At 41.7% G+C, this 22,982-nt stretch overlaps 1 protein-coding gene across 9 annotated transcripts in view; it reads right to left on the bottom strand.

Moving 5' to 3' along the window:
* Nucleotides 1-22,982, bottom strand: part of IFT80 (intraflagellar transport 80) — a 150,868-nt gene that overhangs the window by 126,472 nt on the left and 1,414 nt on the right. For 6 of the 9 annotated variants that reach the window (XM_025215145.1, XM_025215168.1, XM_006016476.3 and 3 more), the window contains exons 2-4: nt 14,615-14,701; nt 13,795-13,926; nt 11,481-11,699 (exon numbers count right to left, since the gene is read on the bottom strand). In XM_025215145.1, the coding sequence (XP_025070930.1) occupies nt 11,481-11,699; nt 13,795-13,831 (256 nt within the window). In that variant the 5' untranslated portion in view covers nt 13,832-13,926; nt 14,615-14,701. Of the gene's footprint in view, nt 1-2,905; nt 2,975-11,480; nt 11,700-13,759; nt 13,927-14,614; nt 14,702-22,982 lie in introns of those variants that run through there. The other 3 variants (XM_025215191.1, XM_025215186.1, XM_025215179.1) reach the window with 3 other exon arrangements.

Genomic DNA, 22,982 nt, shown 5'->3' on the forward strand with positions numbered 1-22,982 from the left:
TGGGTGAGAACCCAGAGGCCACACATTAACCCCTCATAAGACTAATATGAACTGAAGGCTGCTGCAACCCCTTAACTTGACCTCTAGTGGCAGTACAGCATAACCCTGGAAGTTCTACTAAATTTCCAGGTATGAGATTGATCTGCTACAAGCTCCTCTAGCTCTGCAATCTGGTTAGAACTTACTTGGGCAATGTAAACCTGCCAAGAGCAATACCATAATTGCTCCTTCCTAATTGCCAGCTCTTCTTCACCCCTCTCTCTTTCTACTGCTTTAGAGACAAGCCTGAAAGGAATATCCAGTAGTCTACAAAATGACACATAGAAGAGCTCTACAAGGGAAACTGGGATAAATCTTATTGTTGCATATATGAAATGAGTAAGTACAATGTGGACAGTTTCAATATGAGCTTCAAGACACGTTATAGACAAGGAAGGGAACAGTCACATGTGGCAGGAGCCTCACATCATTGGTGCAGGCAGATTTGCTATGGCCATAATGTAAGGTCACAAGTCAAAACCCAAACAGTGTAGGTTATTCTCTACCACGCCCATCTTGAGATAGTCAAGACGACTTCTTGGGAAACCATGACTCTGAAAAAGCCTTGGGAGTTAGGAAAGATAATCAGCAGCACATAAGCTGTTAGTACAATTCTGTAGCCAAAAGGGCTAATGAGTAAACTGGATGTACAAACTAGAAAATACCAACTAGGAATAGGAAGATAGCCTCTGTATTTGACTCTGGCAAAACCAACCAGAACTACATGTCTAGCTCCGGTATTCAAAATTTAAGAATTATGTTGATAAATTGCAGAAGGATACAGAAAAGGGGGTGCTGCAATGCAGGTGCTCATGCAGCCAGGTGGAAGTGCTCTGCTCACTTCCTGCAAAGGCAGATCAAGCAGCAGCTAGAGCTGGAGCCTGTAGTCTTCCTGTAGCCCTTCCCAGTCTAACCCCACATATTCCTCCCAGAAACAGGAGGTGAGTCTGCACCCATTTTCAGAAGAAGCACATGGGGTCAGACTAGGAATGACTGTGCACTCCAGTCACAGCCCTTTGCACTGCCCAGCCAGAGGAAACAGTCTGGGCTGTACTAGCCCTTTACAGTGCCTATGAGAAGCTAGGCCGGGTAGGAGCAGTCCTTTGCACTGCCTGGTTGGTGCAGCCGAGTGCAGAGACACCCAAGGCAGGTAACACCACCCTCCTTTTTCCGAGGCACAGGGAAGTCTTGTCCAGGACACAAAATTCACTAGTTATACCTCTGCTTCACCCACTTTAGGTTTATCAGATAACCCTAATGCAGTGTGTAGCAGCACCTTGACGGAGAATCACAGGGGTACGCTGAACCAATACAACAGTGGTTCTCAACTGAGGATGCTGCCAAACTCTAGAAAAGTTTTGGAGAGGTACCCTGACTCTAAAAAGGCTGAGAACCACTGGATTAAAGATCAGAAAACATGCTTCATAGTTAAATAGCCAAACAATTTGATACAACTCATTTATCAAAGAGAAGGTTAAAGGGGTGATGTGGTTACAATCCAAATACCTACACAGGGACGAAAAATGTGATAATAGAACGCTCACTAATCTTGCAGACCAAGTAACATCCAATATCTACAGTTCAGAGAATTCAGAACAGAAGTAAACACAGATTTTTAACAGTGATATTAATTAACTACTAGAACAACTTAAAAAGAATTGCTGTATATTTTCCATTACTGGAGATTTTAAAATTAAGACAGGATATTTCAACGTTTAACATGCATGAGATTTAACATGCTCAAGACAAATTTTTCATTTTACTACGTTTTTCCTTGTCTTAGGAAGAATATTGGTCCAAGTCCCTTTAAAAGGACCTTTTAGGGTTTCTGATTTAAAAAAAGTGGGATAAAAGCCTATGCAATATTAATTTGGATGACTATGGGGAAAGGAACAAAATTTACCTGACTCTCACCAGCCAATAAAGGAAGTGTTTGAGGCATATGCTTTATTCATAATATGACTTGGAGTAGATGGAAGTGACTCAATGGCAGCCTAATATTAAGCTTCAGATCTATAAAATACTGCTTCTCTCTTTTTGCTTTAATATGTACAGAAACCAGAAACCATCCTCAAGCTTAAAGTTACTTCGCTGTTTTGGAAGGTTTTCAAGCATGAGATTAGCAGCCTATTTAAGAATATATAACACAAATGGGTCTGTTTTGTCCATTAGCTACCATACAGTAGAATCTCAAAATTTGACCTGATGTTAAAATAATGAACACAACAGGGTGAAAAAGAACTAGAAATGAATACTTGATTTGTGAACAAATTTTCCAAAATTTCCTTTTTCTTGATTTTTTAAAGGAAAAATAGCAAGATCAATGGAAGCAGAAAATATTTTAAAATGAGAGCTGAAAATAAAAAGATACCCAAAAAGCTACCTTTATACCTTCTGCAATTCTTCAAGGAATAGTTTTGGCTTCATAAAAACATAACATTCAGCTTTCACTGGACTTGACAAGCTGACAGGAATTCTCATCAATGAAATAAAACTGGTTGTTGAGAATGTATAGAAAATATGCAGAATTGCCAATAATAAGGCATATCATATCAACAATAAGTTATCAAGTTTGGAGACTTACAATCAGTATTTCCAGAATGAAATTTATGTACACAAACACTGACAATACAAGGAATATTCGCACACACAAAAGCCTTCCAAAACCAGCTTCCTTTATTAAACAATATAGCTCATCAGGAGACCAGAAGTTACAGTAATTTACCACAAAGAAAATTACTAAGAAAAGGTAGTTCCACAAATAATAATATTGAAATACAATATACCAATCTCATAACAAAATGGAATTACAAACTTTTCTGTGATGACAACTCACAAAATGTTTCCCTCAGAAGTACCTTCATACCTATTTAGTCATCATTACTTCGAGCCCACTTTCCCAGTTCCAATCACTATCAGTCAGGTAGAAAGCTACCTATAAGAAAGAAGGGAAAAGGTATTGATCTGTTTACAGAAGAAAAATAAAGTCTTCCAGCTATTGTGAACTAATTTCTGGTTAAAATGGCTGTTACTGTGTCAGTTTGTCCATCTAATATTTATTCTTAGCTAGTATGCCAGGTACACATGGATGTGATATTAATTTACACACTTAGGAGGTTATCATTTCGCTGATCTGTCATTTTTCCTTTCTGTATCCAATTTTGCCACCTTCAATCAGATCTGGTAGATTAGTTGATATGCTGTAGTGTTCACAGAGCCTTTAAAATTTAATGACAAATCAGTCAGTAGAGCTCAGATCTGATTTGTTTTATGCTAACACTAACGAGACAATCACCCAAACTTACACAAGTGCTAATTCTAGAATACCTATTCTAGGATGAGTGTCTTGTTCCAATTTACCTTAAAAAGTCTCAGGCCTTCACTTAATCCCACTTTTTGTTTTTAGATTTCACTCTTTACATGGTAAATAAATTTAGAATTGTGCAGGACAGAAAAGGTAAACAGATTAAAAACCATGAGATGGGAGCAGAGTAACAGAAGTCTACACACATTGGTTCCTAATACTGTGCACCCATAATGAAAGTAAGAGAATGCTAGTGTTCAAGACATGTAGCCATATCCATAATGATTCTGATGAATGTCTCTGCTTAGGAGACTCCAGAAAAAACAAGATGACTAGGAAAAATCCCAATTTCCTCAAATTTACATCCATTTTAAATCTCTTGGTAAGAAAAATACCAGGTAGCCTTTTAGGCTGCTTCCAGACATTTAAAAAACAAACAAACAAAAACCAAAATTGTTGCAGAGGCAGCATGTTACTTCAACCTGGCTTGCCCAACATCTGTACAGATCAGGCACATTAGTGGGGCTTTTCTGGTGCTTTTATCCAATAGTGGATTGAATCAGCTTTAACTAAAAGCCCTCAAATGCCCCACTGAAGCGCCCAATCTATTACAGATGCTGCAGAGCCCAGTCAAAGTAATACACTGCTTCTTCCAGTAAAGCATGGTTTGTTTTGTTTTGCTTTTTTTAACTGTCTGCAAGCAGCCTCCAATCAAAAGGTCTACGTCTAATATACTACATCATCTTTCCTCCAATCCTAGATCACATAGTCTATACTACTCCACATACAGCATCTGTTTCTGATCACATCATTTAACTCAATGTCAGGCACATTTTAGCAAACTTCTATCCTGCTCTATTGTTTAGAAAGTGCACTGCCATACAGGAATCTTGGCTACTATTGCTAGTTTCTCACATCCTAACAACAACAGTATAACAGAACACTCAACCCTAATCATGCTAGCATCTTAAAAAAAGCACATAAAACACTTGTGGCTAGCACCAACAAGATCTGAAGTCAGTTAAATTCAGTCCATGAAGCAGAAAGAAAATGCCTACTTACAGAAGGCTAATAAATACTAACGCAACCATTATTCCATCTGCATACAGAAGGGGAAGAAAATACCCTGTAAACCATCACCAATGCCATAGTTTTTTCATATTTGATCTTGGCCTTTTAAACTAAGCTTCTTGGGGCCAAAATACTGTCCTTATTTGTGCCATATATAAGCAGTGATACTTAAATTATCAATATCTGCAACACAAAAATTGAAGTATATTGTAGAAAGGAAGAGCAGGTACTTGTTCTTGTGCTGCCAACCAGTCCAGTATTTGAAAAGTAAGATATTAATTAAAGCAAATCCATGTTCTTGTAAGAAGCTATGGAAGAACACTAATATAGTCATATTTTATTTACTACAAAAGGAAAAACTTCAAGGAACTGGGAAGTCATGATCATGAACCAGGATGGACTGATTTAAATCCCAATTAAAAGAAGAGGCAACAAACTAATATGAATAATAGATTTTAATCTTGCTTTGTATTGTATGCGTTTTCCTAATAAGATTCAAATTGTATGTTTAAATTTGGTAACCTCTCTTTTAGACATACAAAACAAGCTAAGACTATGAATTGTTCAAGTAATCTGTATAGTTCAATATACATATTTTTAATTTTTATTATAAAATCAGAAAATGGTGATTGGTGCATTTCTTATTTATTATACGATGGGAATGGTTTACTTGTGAATGTGTATCAGGGTCTGGTTGAATGAAAATTGGAATTCAACTGAAAATGCACATAACCAGCATTTTACAATTGTTGTTGGTTAAACAAAACCACTGCAAACATGCAGGAGATATGCATGAAACGTGCTAGAGACATAAAGAAAAGTTCAAGTAAGTTAAACAATTGATCAAAAAAAGTATTATCCACGGAGCGATATGAACTAATTATTTCTGATCACCATGTCCTTCAAGCTTTTAGATCTAGCAGACCTCATTTGCTTACATGTAGTATCCCTAGATTGGAAGAGGAAAGCAATTTACCTGTTTTTCACATCTCAATTTTGAATAATTGGTTGAATAAAATGAAATGAAGAAATTCTCTCAGAACCTGCAGAAGGGTCTTTGATGTAAAGTTGATATTTCAACAAATTCTGCTTCCAGTTTAGCCAACAATTTCCACCAGTTCAAAATATCAACAGTAATCATGTGCTGCTTATTCATTTATTTAAATCATTTTAATAAACAGTAAGTTTAGCCTAAATCAGTCAACTTCTATCCATCCTGACCAAGCTACAAGGAATTAGTTTCTTTTCTAGGGCTCTTGTTGCTCTCTTTTTTTTTTTTTTTTTTTTTTTAAAGCAAAGACAGTCTGGGCTGGATTCCTAGCAAATTCTGAGAAGTTCCAAGTCAACATAAGCACCAAAAAAGTGGATGTGAAAGTCATTAACTTATTATTCTCATCCCCCTCCCTCCAATCTCTCTGGCTATACAGAGTGTCTGGATTTTATCCAAACCTTCAGACTGTTCTAAATCCAATAGATGGTTCAGAAGTTTCCATCTGTCACTATACCTCAACCTGGAAATAGAGAATCAAAGGGCAAGGATGCAATGACCCAAAAAGGATCTGATTCATCATCAGCCACTGATCACATCACATCAAGTCTAATTTTGTTGAACCTAATGTAGAATGCATGAAACTGTTGCAAAGATGAGGCAAGCAAATTCAGTGTCAGGAAAGTAGCAAAATGGTTCAAGACCTCTAGAAACAAAATGATACTAAGGCAAATTTCATATTCCAAAGGCCCCATATTTCCTCAGCTACCTCATCAGTGTTGGCCTCCACAAGTTTGAACAGCATAAAGGAAAAGGGATCTCTAATTCTTCAGTATAAGGAGTTGAGAGCTAGTGACTCTTGGATCCCAGCAAAATTCCCATATATGCCAAGAGACAACTGCCCTTTATCCATATATCAAGAATCTAATAGGCTCTCAACAGGTTTTTTTTTCTCATGACAATAAATATGTTGGCCTTCAAATAGCTAGCTGATCAGTAATTGAGGCTAATGCTTTCAGGTTACATTGGTTTTGTGACCTAAGCCACATGCAAAGAAGGGATGGGAATTCAAGTGTCCATGATAGAAAATAAAGGACATAACAGATAGGCCAAAACAAAGAATTTCTCCAAGTCTGTGCAAAGAGAATTTTACACTCAACCGCCAGAGTTTTCATTCCCACCCAAAATAACTTTTTCTGGGTAATAACACACTTAATTAAATCTGATTGTATGCAGCCCACAGGAGAACCCAGCATCCTAGTTGGCTGAAAATATACAAGTATTTGGGAAGGCTTCTTAGGTTATGTGGACTCATCCCTCATATACTAGTCAGCAGAGCAAGCCTTCATTCCATAATTACAATCCATTCACTTCTCAAGAAGTACTGAATGCCCCAGATGGATGAGTTTTTACCTACAAATCCAATGCAAACTCTTCCTAGTTAGTGAAAAAGTGTGTGCAATTGGCATAAATCCTGACTGTAACATCCAATGTCTTGTTCAGAGAAGGATTTTCCCTTCCTCCTTCAAATGTACATTATGTCCATCTACCACTGAAGAAAATCATGCCAGACATAATAGATATAGCCAGAGACTGCCCAAGCTCACAGAGAAACTATCCACAGTCCAATTAAGCAATTCATTTAACCAAAGCCAATATACTAAACAAGGGGTCAGCAACCTATGGACTGCAGAGCCATAGTATGTGGCATTTTGGCAGCATGAGACTTCAGCGGTGGTGGCTACAACACAGTGGGGAGCAATGACTTCAGCTCTGGTTGCTGCAGGTTGAGTTGGAAATAGTGAGTGCTTTGAGCTAAGCTCTAATAAAGCAGCTTCCCTCACTGCAAAAGTGTTGTTAATCCGTACACTAGATCACAATTCTGGACAATTCAGAGCAGAACATGCTTTGGAAATTAATGTTAATGGTCCCAATAGATGTTCTTCTGTTACGAGTTGTCAGTAAGTTGCCACATGGGGCTGAGAGGGAATCCCACCCCCACTTCCACCTGCTCATGCTGCTACTTGTCTTGGGGTTTTTTTTTAAAGCCTTCCTAAGGGCTGTGTTACACACTAAATGTAGGCAACTCAGAGACCTCTTAACCCTTGGATTGTCCAAACACTAAGATGTTTAACCTATTTTTAAGCAACCTTAAGGTATCTTAAAAGTTACACCACTGCAGGGAAGATTTCTCTCTGATTCGTGTTATCCAGCTCATGTTCAACACATATGTGGCTACTCCCCAGAGAAAAGCCGCCCAAGTTTTAGTCTGCTAACATCCCAACATGCAGTATCCCTTTCCCCCCCACCCTGTTCTGTGCGGACAAACTTTCCACTCTCTAAACTCTATTGTGCAGCGGGTAGTACTGGCATCAAGCTAACTCTGCCTCCCGCCCCCAGGGGTGTGAACTGGCTAAGCAGCTGACAGAGATACAGACTGGTCTGGGAGGGAGGGCTAGGGGTTCTGGAGGAGGGAGCAAGGTACAGAGTCAGATCAGGGTTCCTGTGAGCTGGGGCTACCCAATCCCAATTTATTAAAACATGAGATTTTCTTTAATTTACTTACTCTTTCTTCTCACATTTTTTTTCTTTTTTTTCCCTTTTTCTTTTATCCTTCAGTGGCTTCCAAGGCTGACTTTCTTCATTTGACCACCCAGCCCTCAGCCTCCATGTCCCCTGCCTCTCCACCTCCCATTTCACAACCTCTCGCCTTCTAGCCTCATGCTCCCACCCCCACCAATCCATTTCCCCAACCCACCCTCCCGGATAGAAGCCTGTCCTGGCTCACCAGCCCTCTAGTGGTAACTCACAGCTGGAGCTCCTAGTCGGACCCCTGCTTGCCAGCCCTCTAGTGGCAAGTCTCAGCTGTGCAGGACAGGGACAGCCAGAAAAGAAGTCAGAAAAGGCCTTAAGCCTGAACGCGTGACTGCTCTAAACCTCCAACACTCACACTGGTCAATATTTGAGAAGCGTAAAGTGTAATGGGTAACAAAACCCTTAGAGGCATTGGGTGTTGGCTGCAGCCAAGGCTGGGGATTTTAAATAGGGTGCACCAGTGCTGCTGCTGGGACTTAAAGCCAGCAGTTCATGACTAGAGGGTCTTGCTCCTTCCCTCAGTTCAGTCTTCAGACGAATCACCACATTTGCAGTCAGGAAGGATTCTGCCCCAGACTGGCAGACTGTGGGAGTTTTTGCCTTCCTGTATAGCAGGAGGTGTAGCACTCTACCTGGGGGGATCTCTTGAGTGTGTATTCACCACCTTTTACAGAGTCAGGATGTTGGCTGCCATGGTTCCCCTGCTTTAAACCTGTGGCGAGTTAGTGTGTTATGTCTTGTGTTGTGTCAGGATTGACTAGTTTGATTAAGAGTTTAGACTGTGGATTTGTGTAGATGGTTTGGATAAGGATAATCCTGCCTCAGCCAGGGGACTGGACTAAATGACCTCTGGAGGTGCCTTCTACCCCTACTCCTCTATGATTCCATGACCCATTATCAGTATCATCCTGGAAGCTATCTACAGAATTCGATATGGTCTATCCTAACATAATATTGTTAGATACAAGATCCAGCAAAAAATCCAAAAAGACCATACTTGGTTTGTATTTTTTTCTGAAGCAACTCCCCATATCACCTTTTTTAAGTAAATGTACTTTTAATCACCAGACTCCTACTTTGGAGTCCCATAAAGATCAATTTTTTCCATCCCTACAAGTCACCACTAAGAAAAGTGATAATATAGGCTGAACTCAAGTGCCAACATGATGCATTCTATCTTCCTATCGTTACCACCAAGGTGGACCAGCGCTTATGGATAACAGATAGATTAATCCAAGGGAGAGGGAAATTATGCTTGTTAGTAAAGCTTTTTGGGGGCAGGGGGCGAGAAAGGCATCTGGTTCCAGTGCATCGGGTTTCCTTCCCATGCCGTGCAAGTGTGGGGGTTGTATGTGTGCGGCGGGGAGCGTCAGCAATAAGAGATGGCCCAGTGGGGGCTGCGCTCCTTGCTGCAATGTGCAGCACTGGCTGCAGTTGCGCACTGCTGAGCAACAGCACTGGACACAAGCACCCCTGCCTGCTGCTGAGCCATGAAGGAGTGTTCAGGTGGGTCCCCACTCCCATCCTCCCTCACACCTCACAAGCACCACATACCCACATCCTGCCCCCACAACCCGCCACATATACACAACTCCCCAGCATAACCTATACCTGACACATGCAGCCACACCCCCTCACAAACCCCCCATACCCCAACCACACCCCCTACACAATATTCAAGACTAGGAATTTATTTTTGAGTTATTATGCAATCACTTCTATATATAGTATGCAAACACAAATCATAACAAAAATATTTTTTGTAATAAAATTAAAATATGTTATGGTAGGTGTTTGACTTTTAGCATATAATTTGGGTTTTTTTCTGGTTCTAAAATAGCAAATCCTCCCCCCCCCCCCCCAAAACCAGACCCCCCCCCCCCCCCCCCCCCAGAAGTATTTCTGGGGGCAATGGGAGGGATTTCCGGTGGCAAAGGTCAGGGGTTAGGGGGTGGGACTTCTGGTCCCAAGATGGCAACAGGGGGGCAGGGGCAGGCCCACAACTGTCAAGGGGCAGGGCTACCCCTGTAGCCCTCAAAAGCTCACCAAACCTCATTAAGCAGCCCTCCACCCAAAATAATTTTCCGACCCTGCATTATATTAAAAAAAATAACTAGTATGAAACACTGCAAGATACTTCCTTCACTATGTAGGCTACCAGTAAAGCATAAAATCTATCCTTGGCTTTCTACTAGCTCTTCACTGACCAGATTCAAATCGAAGGTCCTAGATTTTATTTATAAAGTGTTCAGTGGCCTGATTCAGGATAGTTAAAAAATGAACCAAAACTCCAGGGTGAACAACTGGTCAACAACTGCTCCTTAGTCCACCAAAATATCTGAGCAGAAGACAAAGGCTTTTTCAAAATCTGATAGGATATGGGCTTTGGAACCAATATAACCAACCTGGATATATAACAGGCAGAAGTCATGAATTTATAGAAAAAGGAGGAATTGAAGTTTTTGGCACATTTCTCCTTAGAGAAATTCCAAGAGGAAATTTCACCCCCTAAAAAATGTGAACTAAAAAAATAAAACTAAAAATGGCATCAAGAACCTGGTGGAGGAGGAAGAGCTACTGACAGCTGAAGAAAAATTCACAATTGCAAATGTCACTCAACTACAGACTGTTATTTAAAAGCAGAATGAAGGAAGCAGTAACAATTCTGAAGACAATGAAAAAAATCTCTCCACCAGGAAGTAAGCCATCAGTGATGGTGGATACAAAATCCTTCACTACTGACAGAAGGAAAGGGTGTAACAGTTTAAGGTGCAATATACTGTTATCTTTGAGGTACAGTGTTTAAGGCACATGGCTACCACCTTGTGCTTGTGTTGAGGCAGTTTAATATGCATCAACAAACTGCTTAAGAAACAAGTGTCCATGTCTGATATTTATTTTTTATAATTATTTTTAGTCTCGTGGTTTACAACATAAAAGTTTCACCCCAAAGACTTCATAAATCAATAAGTCTCTGGCATAAACAAAACCTCTTAAGGAGTAGTACTAATGGGTTCAGGAGGAACCTCTACCCAGGCTCTCATTTGGAGGGATGGTTGCTATGTAGTGTGTCCTTGATAAAGTAATAGGAGTTTTGGGAAAAGTCTCTTTCTTAAAAGGGAAAAGTGGACTTAAAACAGAAGGTGGGTAAGAACAGAATAAAGAGGAAAATTATTCCGAAAGAGTACAGTCCAATACCACTCCTGCATTCTGCCTTCTTTTTCCATCCCCTTAGCCCCATGCCTCCCTCACACCACCAAAACAAAGTCAACAAAGCAAGCAAGACAAATAAAGCAAAGGATCAAGCACGTGGCACAGAGAAAGAACAAAAAAAGGAGCTATAGTACAATTATATATTTATTTTCTAAAAATAATTGTAGTTCATCTATAATTACATTGGTAGGAAATAATTTCACATTTAATTAAAATAACTTATACATAATGCACTAGGAATTTATAAGATAGGTTTTAAAGATGACTTACCATCTGAACTTGTGAGTACAAAGTTCTCTGCATGGGCTTGCTTCTTTCCACCTACACTTCTGGGAAACCAATGAAGATCTATAGGGTAGATATCAGGAAGCTTTGCTACTTGGGTTGTTTCACTAGTTAACAAGTTCCATTTCATAATCTGATGGTCATCGCTGCATGAATACAGTTCATCAGCTGTTGTCCAGCCCACACAACTAACCAATTCTTTATGTATAACTGAATTAAGGAAGCCTGAATTCTAATAAGCTGTTTGGTTATTGAAAGTAAGCTTAGAATATAAATCTTGCTAAAACAGTGAAAAATTAAGGATTACCACAAAAAAAGTTAACAAAAAACCCTTATTTTTTTAAGGAACTGTCATTTGCATATGTTGAAGGTGTTTTTCTTCACATAAAATCTTTATGTTGCTTTTCACATTAGAAAGAGACGGGTCAAAAAGCAACTTCAAGCAACAAAAAATAAATAAAAGACTCTGATAGTTTATGCCGTTTTAAAAATAAACACAGTATTAAAATACATACCTTTTAAACAGATTAAATTTTAGGCTCCACCTACAGAAGAACCTCAGTGTCGAAACATAAAAGCATAATCCAACCAAGTACGTCTTGGTTTATTAATAGTGTCATGGGAACTAATGACATTCCCCTTTAAGAATATAGTAAAGAATACACTAATAAGAATACGCTAATAAGTATTAGTGAAGCATATACTTTTGTTGGTGGTGTGAAGAACCGAAGGATACTCACCTAGGGTGTTCCCTCAGCCACGGGCATGGGCTCAACTAGAATAGAACCTCCACGCTATGGTGGGAGCTTCCAGTTCGCCCCAGCTCAGCTTTATCACCTTGGCAGGTGAGGTGGATTGGTGGGGATCCGCGGCCGGGGCAATATCCGGGAGCCGTGGGCAGAACCAGGACACTGGGGAAAGGGCAAATGGAAGACCACAGACAGGATGGAGGCTGGGAAGGCTCAACCCGAGACTGACATCCCCAGGAGCAGGGTAAGAGCCCAGTTGGGTCTCGGAGGCTCGGGGGAGCCCAAGCTAAAAGACTGAAAGAAGAAAGGAAGGAGAACAAGAAGAAAAGAAAAAGGAGAGAAAAGAGAGTGAGATAAAAAGGGAGGATGCTCCCGAATCGCTTGCTTGTTTGTTTTCAGAAGTGCTGATTAATCACCATGGGCCGCCAATTAAGCCAGGCAAGGCCGCGATAAAAAGGAGAGAGAGACTGTAAAGAAAAAACAAAACCCCATTTGCCGGTGACATCGCAGGTCAGGTGTCGGGGCAGGAAGGAAGCTACCACCTGGTAAAGAGAGAGAGAGGGAAGAAGGCAACGCTCTCCCACATTTTACCTTTTTTTTCATTTGTTTATATTGACTTATTATTGGCTGCGGGCTGCCAATTAAGCTGGGCACAGCTGCAACCAGCAATGAGAAAAAGAAAGGGACTCCCCATTTGCCTGCAGGTGTGGAAGAGTCAATGCCTCAGGGGCAACAAATTAAGCCAAGGGGTCGTCCAGGACTCAGTCCCTGGAGAGGAAATTCCATAATAAAAGTGGAGTGTGCATCTTAAAAAAAAAAAAGAGAGAGAAAAAAAGAAAAGAACCTTTTTACTCTGGTCGTTTTGTCATTCCCTCCATTTTTTTTATTGAAACGGAGCTCGGGGAGGGAACCAACGGTCACCCGTGATGGAGGCAAGGTAGTCACCACCCCTCCCTTTCGTTAACAACTTAAAAAAATAAAAACAAAGTCAAAGTCATGGCAGGATGGAAGACAGAAAGAATAGGAGCCCCACTCAGACTGACCAGGGGTTGCAGTGCCCCTGGAGAAGACTGGTGAATGTCAACTGGACGTAAGGGCAAGAGTCCGTACCCAGTGACTACCCAACAGTGGTAGTTTATTAGTCTTACTGCAGACAAGTGGATAGTAGCACACTTATTAGCTGCTGGAGGGGGGAAGAGGATCTCTTTACAAAAGTAAACAGAAACTCTAAAAGGGGAGGCGGGGGGGGAAAGAAACCACTTTCCTGAAAAATGATGGTGCTTTTTTCCAAAGTAATAAACAGTCTACATTCTAAATAGAATCACTGAAAATGAGGTATGCCTAGCACCCAGCTTGAGATATTCAGCGCCTTGAATAATTGGGCCAGCAGGAAAGAGTAAGTTCTTACATCTGTATAATGTGTACAAATTAATTCACAGTGCCGGTACAAACACTTAAAATGCCTTACTTCAGCATGTATAATATAGAACTAATAAAGCTATGCAAAGTTATTACATGGTTCTACTGTTTTGTTCTGAGACAAAGGATATGTTTTGGTTCCTTCGAGAGTGATGTCTTCAACCTCATTCTTTAAAAGTTTCCTGCTTAAATAGTCCAGATGAAGTAACAAGAAGCAAAAGAAAAAGTAGGTTTCTTCAACAGATAGGTTACACCTACAAAACCTAAAGACAAATATAATTAAATAACTAACATAAAAATAGAACCAACAACTAAAATAATATTATTTAAAACAGTTAACATTCTAAATATTCTCCAAACAAGACCAGCAATACAATCACACATACACCGACATAAACTTTAATTAGGTATAAATGCGAAATGTATGTGAAGCTGTTAACTAAATAAGAATGGAAAGGCAATGAAAGATGTCTAGAATCAATGCCATCTATGTACAAATGTATTTGTCTTCTACTCTGTGGGAAGGCTAAAATAACTATAAAAAAATCATTTCAACGGGTATTTTTTAGTAGTCTGTTTGTTGGCAGTAGGCAATTCTCAAATAATTAGTACAACTTATGAAGCAGAGCCTCAGATGGTTAGGGTTGTCCAACACCTTCTGTAAAAGGCCTAGTTTTCACTGGATTAAAACTTTGCCAAGTTTTAACGACTTTGGGTGAAATTTCCCAGCTTCTGCCTCAGAATTTTTTTTTTTAAAATAAAGTTTTAGCTAGAACAGCTTACAATGCAATTGGGAAAATATATATTGTCCATGTTAAAAACAAAACAAAACAATTTTGATCACAGACTCTGGAAGTTAAGAGCTTGGTACTTGACATCCGGCAGCAGGAGACCACCCTGATGGCAGGCATGTAAATTCACCTAATCTTGAATCTGATCTTTACTACATACCTTCTAACCTTTGCAACAAACGAGGCAGGGACCCTACAAATATCTCGCTGTTATTCAACTTGATCCATATCCTGCATACCGTCCACCCTATGTTTGGAAAGAGACAAGGGTTCAATCAGAAAAAATAGTACATAAGATAGGGACAGAAATTACACATAAACCAGTACAAGTGATCAGAAACCAGTTCAAATCTGTAACACAACAGAAGTTCAGTGCACATAAATCACTTTAAAAATGGCTGAAACCAGATTAAGATAAACCTAGATGTAGTGTCAGACTTAAATGATTAAAGTTAAATCAGTTTATTGAACCTCTGTCCCAGATCCCCTCCAGATTCAAGTTAACTCACAGTTGCCCAGCTTCCCAGGATGCTTTATACCTCCCCTACAAACGCCACCTTGCAGGGTGGGAGGGCTAGCCTTGGCCCAAGCTGTCTGCTCCAGCTCAGCAGTGAGGTAGGTGTGCTCTACCACCCCCTGGCTTCTGGCCTGCGCCACTGCAGAGATGTGGCTGCATTTCTGGAATCAAAAGTGAGTATCTGTTCACTTGCTTATCAATTCAATCAACACAGTTGCAGTCTAACCTGCAAAGACTGAATTGATTCATCCTTGGCTTTTTAACTTCCTGTACTTAGCCATGAGGTAGTTAAAGACTGTATCATTATGCATATATCCACTGGTCCAAAATTAAGGTTACATGGACAATGTTAATCCAGGCATTTCCTAAATTGAATATCTGCCTTTGTAATCTTTTTTATGTTCTTCTGCACATTGGAGCAACTAGTGTGTGTCAAATCAGAAATATATTGTCTTTACATTATTGTATTATAATTATACATAAAGAAAAAAATAGCCACGCCTTGACCAAAAGCAGCACACTGTTCTTCGTATACAATTAAGGAGAATAGTTTCAAAAAACTAACGTACTATTTTGTCATGATAAAGAAAACAGCAAACAGCAGCTTCAGAGAATAATACCACAATGAAACAGGAAGTTTTTATAAAGAACTCTGCAGTAATAATGGACTTAGGAGGAGCCCCTTGATGTACATAACTCCCATTAATGTTAATTAATGGATGTGCTCCCATTGAGGGGAGAATATACCATTATACAACACACATGGCCTCTAACCTTCTGGAATTCCTTCAACATAGAAACAATATGCCACAGAGTTACTATGCAAGGTTTCCTCCAGGCCTTAAAGAAATACAAATGCTGCCATGCATTAATTTTCAACCCCCTTAGCATGCTGTCCCTAGTACTAAGCTCCCCCTGACTCCACCTTAAAATACAGTAAAAACTATTTAATTTTTAAATACCTAAACTCTCCCAAATTTGGAACATGACTGCCTTCTCCTGTTTCCATCCTAATAGCATGGAGGGACACTGCTGTGGTATCTAAAATACCTTGAGCTCCAAATCAATAAAAGATGTTTAGACAACGATATTATTTTTGTTTAGTGCCTTGCATGGCTATCACTGTAAACATATTCCAAGTGTGATCTATCCACCAACCAATTACAGAGCAATCATCTAGGTTCTCAATTCCAAAACAGAATACATGTTTACACTGAACAGGGCTGTGGGTTGTTTTTCCTAATGTTTGATAAGAAAAAAAATATGGACTATTATGGAATATTTTTTAAAAGAGACAGAATTGATACACTTGTGTCTTATTAAAACTACCCCTCAAATTTAACAGAGTATTTCACAATTATTTGGATACACCACAACTGTATCTCCCTACGCTTCAAATATTATTTTTCTGACCTATCCTTCAATTGTTTTTGTTTGTTTTTAATTCTTAATTTTTTTATTTCAAGTTTTATTAGACACTTGATTATTGTAACTTTTTCATCTTCTCCTCTCTGCTCCCCATGCCTTGGTAGCAAAAGATAAAAGTTAAAAGATAAATTAGATCTTTTTACATCTTAGATACAGATGTAATTAATTAATATATTGTGTTAAATTCTAAGATAATATCAGCAGTTTTAAGACAAAATCCATTTAAAATATGTAGTTCTAAACAGAGATGTGGGACAGAAAATTTTCTAAAACAGAAAAATTTCCAGTGCTTTATTTTCCCGTGGGAAATTTCACATTTGTAAAAAATCATTGTTTCATAAAATTAATTAGTAACAATGAATGGATGCAAATACAGTACTGGCAAGCTTAGTAGTTTTTCGAAGTTGTAATTAACGCTTTTCAGGTGATTATCCTTAGGAAGTGTGTGAGAGAGTACATAGATGTTTTATTCATTTGTAAACAGGAGGGTAAATACACTCACATAATAATGCAAAACAAAAATCAAGTTATGAATTCACCTAATTGGCTGTGCGGGTCAAATCAAAATCAAATGAATGCACCGCTAAGATTATTTCTATTTCTCAAAATCTCTTGCTTCTGGAGAATCAGTCAGAAGCACAATTAGTGAAGAAGATGCAGTGTGATGGTAAGTTGCCCTTGCCCATAGACTCATTGGTAAAATCATCCTTTAGCGAAAGAGAATGAGGTTGTAGTAGTTCTGAATCAGATTTGCCTCAATCAGATTCTGCAATGGAACTGATCAGTAGTGCAAGTGATTCTACAGATAGTGACAGTGAAACTGGAGGTGCCGCAATGACCTTAGTAGAAGAGAGTTTAACTCTATTGAAGTAGATGAGTGGACAACCACGGCATATCATACACAGTTCTTTGGGTGTGCTAAAATTAGTGCGTCAACATTTTTCAGTGCCTTTGTTTTTTTCCTTAAATTTAAACAAACAATGTAAGGGAAGTACATGCTAATGTGTATTGTCTTTACACTTTTACAAGTATTCCAATAAAAATAATTTATTTCCACATAAAGCTTTGAATTTGTTTGACTATAACATTTAAACTACATTAAGTGTGCTGTATTTAACTGGTTTCCTAATCAAATGTTTCAGTTCAAATACTTGTGGCTATTGGGATATAAAATTAACATGGGGGTATTTTTTTAGTTTTGTTCACTAAATATAAATATGTTAAAAATAAACATGCTAAATCAGATCACGCTCTATTTAGGGCACTGAAATTTTCCAATTCAACATTTTCTGGAAAATCCACATCTCTGGTTCTAAATAAGAGTTTAAAATGATGATATGATTGATTGAAAACACTCAAGACTGAAATAGAGTACACTCCATTTAAGTACATGGCCTCCAGATTGAAAAAAGGCTATGCACTTACCTGGAGTATGCACTTATCTGAACTTAATGTAAACAATACTCATTATGTTCACAGTGCTGTCAGCAGCCCTAAGAGTGACTATTAGAAGCCTTGAAAATGATTGGAAGGAGTCAGGTTCAGGATTGCTAATACCACAGACCTGTCAGGGCCATATACTTAATGAGCACTGCTTACGGCTCTGTCAGGTCTGGTCATTTTCAAGGCTCCTAATAATTTCAGGGCTGCTAGCCTTGAAAATGACTGACCTGGAGAGGTTCACAGCTGCTATTAAAAGCTTAGCAAAATGACTGGATTTAGTCAGTTTTAATGCTGCTAGCTCCCACTATTTTGAAGACTTTTAATACCAAAGTAAAACAGCATAGAAAAGCAGATAGCGGGACTGAAAATGGTGTATATCTACGTGATCTATGATTAACCCATATGACAATAAACAATATGCAAAACTGGCATGGTTAGGCAGTTAAGCAAATTATGCACTTATCCAATATTCATAGAGTACACTGCACCCATACAATCAGTAAAACATGGCCAGTATAGTACAAACTCCTTGTTATGCCCTTGGAGTTATTCCAAATATACCGATTCTAAATCTGTCTCTACTAAAAATGACAATGGATTTTCTTAATATCCAACCTAAACTTCTGCTGTTACAACTTGGCACCATCGCTGCTTGTTTTGTCATCTGCCGCCACTGGGAATGGCCTAGCGCAGGTGTGGACAATTAACTGGGATGTAGGGCCACTTAAGCACTGCTTACTGACCGCTGTAACCCCCAGGTCCTTTTCTGCAGAATTTCTGCTTAACTAGTCAGTCCCCAGCCTGTACCAGTGTGTGGGATTGTTTCATCCTAAATGCAGTCTTTGCGCTTGTCATGAGATTTCTTTTGGTCCAGCCTTCCAATTTGTCTAGTTCTCTGGGAATCCTTGTCCTACCCTCCAGCATATCTACTACTCCTCTCACCACCTCCCCCTTGGTGTCATCTGCAAACTTTTGAGGGTGCACTCTAAACCACCTTCCAAGTCGCTGATGAAGATATTGAACAAAACTGGCCCCAGGACCAACTCCTGGAGCACTCCACTTGATACCGGCTACCAACTAGACATCAAACCATTGGTTACTACTCTCTGAGCTGGCTGCCACAGCCAGTTTTCTATCCACTTTACAGTCCATTCATCCAACCCATACGTTCTTAGCTTGCTTGCAAGAATGCTGGTAGAGACAGTATCAAAAGCCTTGCTAAAGTCAAGGTATATCACATATACTGCTCTCCCCACATCCACAGAGCCAATCTCATCATAGAGGGCAGTCAGGTTAGTCAGGCATGATTTGCCCTTGGTGAATCCATGCTGACTGGATTCTAAGCACTCCTCCAAGTGCTTAGAAATGGATTCCTTGAGGATCTGCACCACGATTTTTCCAGGGACTAAGGTGAGGTCACCTGGTCTGTAATTCTCTGGACCCTTCTTCTTCCCTTAAAGATGTGCACTATATATGACCTCTCCTAACTGCCACAAGTTTTCAAAGATGATGGCCAGTGACTCTGCAATCACATCAGCCCAAGTCCCTCAAGCAACCTCAGGTGTATCACCTCCAGCCCCATGGACTTGTACATGTGCAACTTTTCTAAATAATCCCTAACCTTCTTTTGCTACTGTTGGCTGATCATTTCCTCCCCAAACTCTCCTGCCAGGTGCAGTAGTCTGGGAGCTAACTTTGCATGTGAAGTCTCAGATAAGAAAAAAGCAGAGTACTTTAGCCTTTTCCACATCATCTGTCACTAAGTTGTCCCCCTCTCCCATTTAGTAAGGGACCCACGCTTTCCCTGATCTTCCTCTTGTTGCTGACATACTTGTAGAAATCCTTCGTTACCCTTCTCATCCTTACTACCTGCAACTCCAACTGTGCTTTGGCCTTCTTGATTTCATTCCTGTACATCTGAGCCATACTTTATACTCCTCCCTAGTTGTTTGTCCAAGTTTCCACTTCTTGTAAGCTTTTTTTGTATTTTAGCTCATTGAAGAGTTCCTTGCTAAACCAAGCTGGTCTTCTGCCATACTTGCTAGTCTTCCTGTACATCGGGATGGTTTGTTCCTGTGCCCTTAGTAAGGTTTCTTTAAAATACAACCAGCTTTCCCCTCCCAGGCTGTCTTCCCAGGGGATCCTGCCCATCAGTTCCCTCAGTGAGTCAAAGTCTGCTTTTTTAAAGTCCAGGGTCCATACGCCCTCCTTCCTGTCCTCAGGATCATGAACTCAATCATCTCTCATAGTTGCTGCTGCCAAATTGAAATCTGCTTCTACAGTCTCTACCAATTTTTCCTTGTTTGTAGGCACCAGATCAAGAGCATGGCTCTTGGTTGGCCTCTCCAACATTTGCACCAGGGAGTTGTCCCCAACACTCTCCAAAAACTTCCTGGATTGCCTGTATACTCCTGTATTGCTCTCCCAGGAGATGTCAGGATGACTGAAGTCCCGCCATGAGAACCAGAGCCTACAACAGAGAAACTTGCTAGTCTGGTAGGGAAACTCTGCTAACAGTCTGAAGAAGGCCTCATCCACCTCATCCTCATCCATCCAGGCCTCCGTATAGGCCTGGTGGTCTATACCAGTGATTTTCAAACTTTTTTTGTACCAGGATAAGGGGTGGGGCATGTACCCTCCCAGATTTGTGTGCCCACAGCAGGTATAGGACTGTAGCCTGGCCACACCAGCATGGGCAGGAGCTGCTTCTGCAGCCGCATGGCGGAGAGCTGAACAGGGCAGTGAGACTCATTTCTGCTGCTGCTGCCACCAGGACCCCTGTGCCAGCCCTGCCATCAGCAGCATAAGGAGTAATGCACATGGGGGGGGGGAGGAGAAGTGATGGGCATGCTGCCCTCTCCTCTTCCTGCTGCCAGCTGCTTACACAGCAGAGCTGCAGCTCTACCCCATGCCATGGCCTCACCGCTGCCACTGCTCCCCTCAGGCTGCCCAAGCTGCCTCCCACCCCACCTCCCCTCTGGGGTAGAGCTGCAGCCTGTGGGGAGCAGCAGTGGTAGCCAAGTCTTGGTGGCGGGGTAGAGCTGCAGTCCAGCATACAAGCAGCTCCTGGCAGGAGGCAAGGGCAGCACAGCCCCCACATGTTATTCTTCGCACTGCTGGTGGCACAGCTGGTGTGGGGGTTCTGGTGGTAGGAACGAGTCTTGCCACCTCGCTTTGCCCTCCAGTGCCAGGTCCTGCCACTGGGCCACAGAGGCAGTTCCTGCAGGGTCAAGCTGCAGCCCCGTGCCTGCTGGGGGCACACAAATATGGAGGGGGGCAAATGACCCCCCACACCAATCCTCCCTAACATGTTGCCTATGCCCCCCTCCACCTCCTCCAATGTGTCATCTATCCCCTTCTCCCTCCGACCCATAGACTTACCCACGGGAAACTGCAGGAGCTGCTCTCCATGCTGCCTGGCTGCCACATGCATGTGTGCTTACACAAATGTATATGGCACCCCCTATCTGATCGCACTCCCTTTGCTCCCCCCAGGACCAAGCAGCCCCTGGCAGGTTGGTTTTACACCTTTTTCTCCTTTAAAGGAGAATCCATTTTTAAAGTTTGTTTGTGGTCCTCTCATATTTTCTTATGTCCCACTTTTGGGTCATGACCCAAGAGTTGAGAAACCCTAGTCTAAAGCACACACCCACCACGACATACCCTCTGATCCTAACCCAGAGGCTTTCAAAAAGCCTATCTCCAGTTTTGTACAACTGGATTGTCCAGCAATCATACAGCTCTTTTACATAAGGTGCAACTTCTCCTCCTATTCCCTGGCATCTGGCCTTCCTGAACAGTTTATACTAGAGACGTACCAATACATTGGTCCAGTATCAGATTGGTACCAATATGAAAAAACATTTCTATATTGAATATCAGCGCTATGGGGTGATAATTTGGCCGATAAATACCCATGCCATAGGTAAGGAAGAGGCATGGGGCGGGGGGGGGTTAAACCCCCCATGACGAGGGAGGGGGCAGGGGCAGGCTCTGCCCAGCCGGAGGTGGGGGGACATTGGACAGAGGCACAGCTCGTGGGGTGGGAGTGGTTCCCACCACAGCTTGCACCCCAGGAGGGCGGGGGGGGGGCATGTGCCCCCAGATCTGCGTTGCACAGGGTGGGCTGCAGCTGCAGGGTGGAGCCAGAGCCAGTGCTGCGCGGGGTTTTTCTTGCCAGGGGCTGGGCTTGGAGTGGGCTCTGGCGGCACTGGGAGGAGGCTGTAGCCACCCCAAATTTCACTGCAACTCTGCTCCCAGCCCCACACTGCCACCCAGCGCAGCTGTGGCTTTTCCCAGAGCTTGAGTGGAGGTGGGGTGTTCAGTCGGGGGTGTACCAGCTGGCAGCACAGGGCTGGGAACAGAGCTGCGGTGAAATTTGGGGAGGCTGCAGCCTCCTCCCAGCACCACTAGAGCCTGCTCCAAGCCCAGCCCCAGGCAAGAAAAGCCGTGTGCAGCACCAGCTCCGGTTCCACCCTGCAGCTGCAGCCAGCCCTGCGCTGTGCATATCTGGGGGCACCCCCCCCATCTCCCTGGGGTGCAAGCAGTGCTGGGAGCTGCCCCCACCCCACAAACTGCACCTCCATCCTGTGCCCAACCCCCCCCTGGCTGGGCAGCACCTGCCCATGCCCCATTCCATCCCTCACTGCAGGGGGCATTGATCTGCTTCCCCACACCCCTTCCACCACACTAGACTTACCACCAGGAGGCAGCTGTATTGGATACCAGATCAGTATCGGCCCATAGGCCTCCTTAAATAATGGCTATCAGTATCGTCCCCCAAAATCTCTATTGGTGCACCCCTAGTTTATACCCATCCATGACAGTGCTCATCATGTGCACTACCCCAACAAGTCTGCTATTCCAATAGTCATGGGACTATGACATTATGGGAGGACTTCTGATTCTTCCTGCTTGTTTCTCAGGCTCCATGCATTCATGTACAGACATCTGAGGTAACTAGCCAATTGCCTTACTTTCTCAGGAAGAATAAGCCCTCCCCCGTTGTCTCCTCCTGCTTGTCCTTCCTGCAGGTCACCTGGTTCCCCACTTAGCTCAGGGCTTTGGTTGCCATCCCCTGGCAAACCTAATTTAAAGTCCTCCTTACTAGTTTAGCTAGCCTGTCTGCAAAGATACTCTT

The sequence above is a fragment of the Alligator sinensis genome, unplaced genomic scaffold, assembly GCF_000455745.1.
Source record: "Alligator sinensis unplaced genomic scaffold, ASM45574v1 scaffold60_1, whole genome shotgun sequence".
Taxonomy (NCBI): Eukaryota; Metazoa; Chordata; order Crocodylia; family Alligatoridae; genus Alligator; species Alligator sinensis.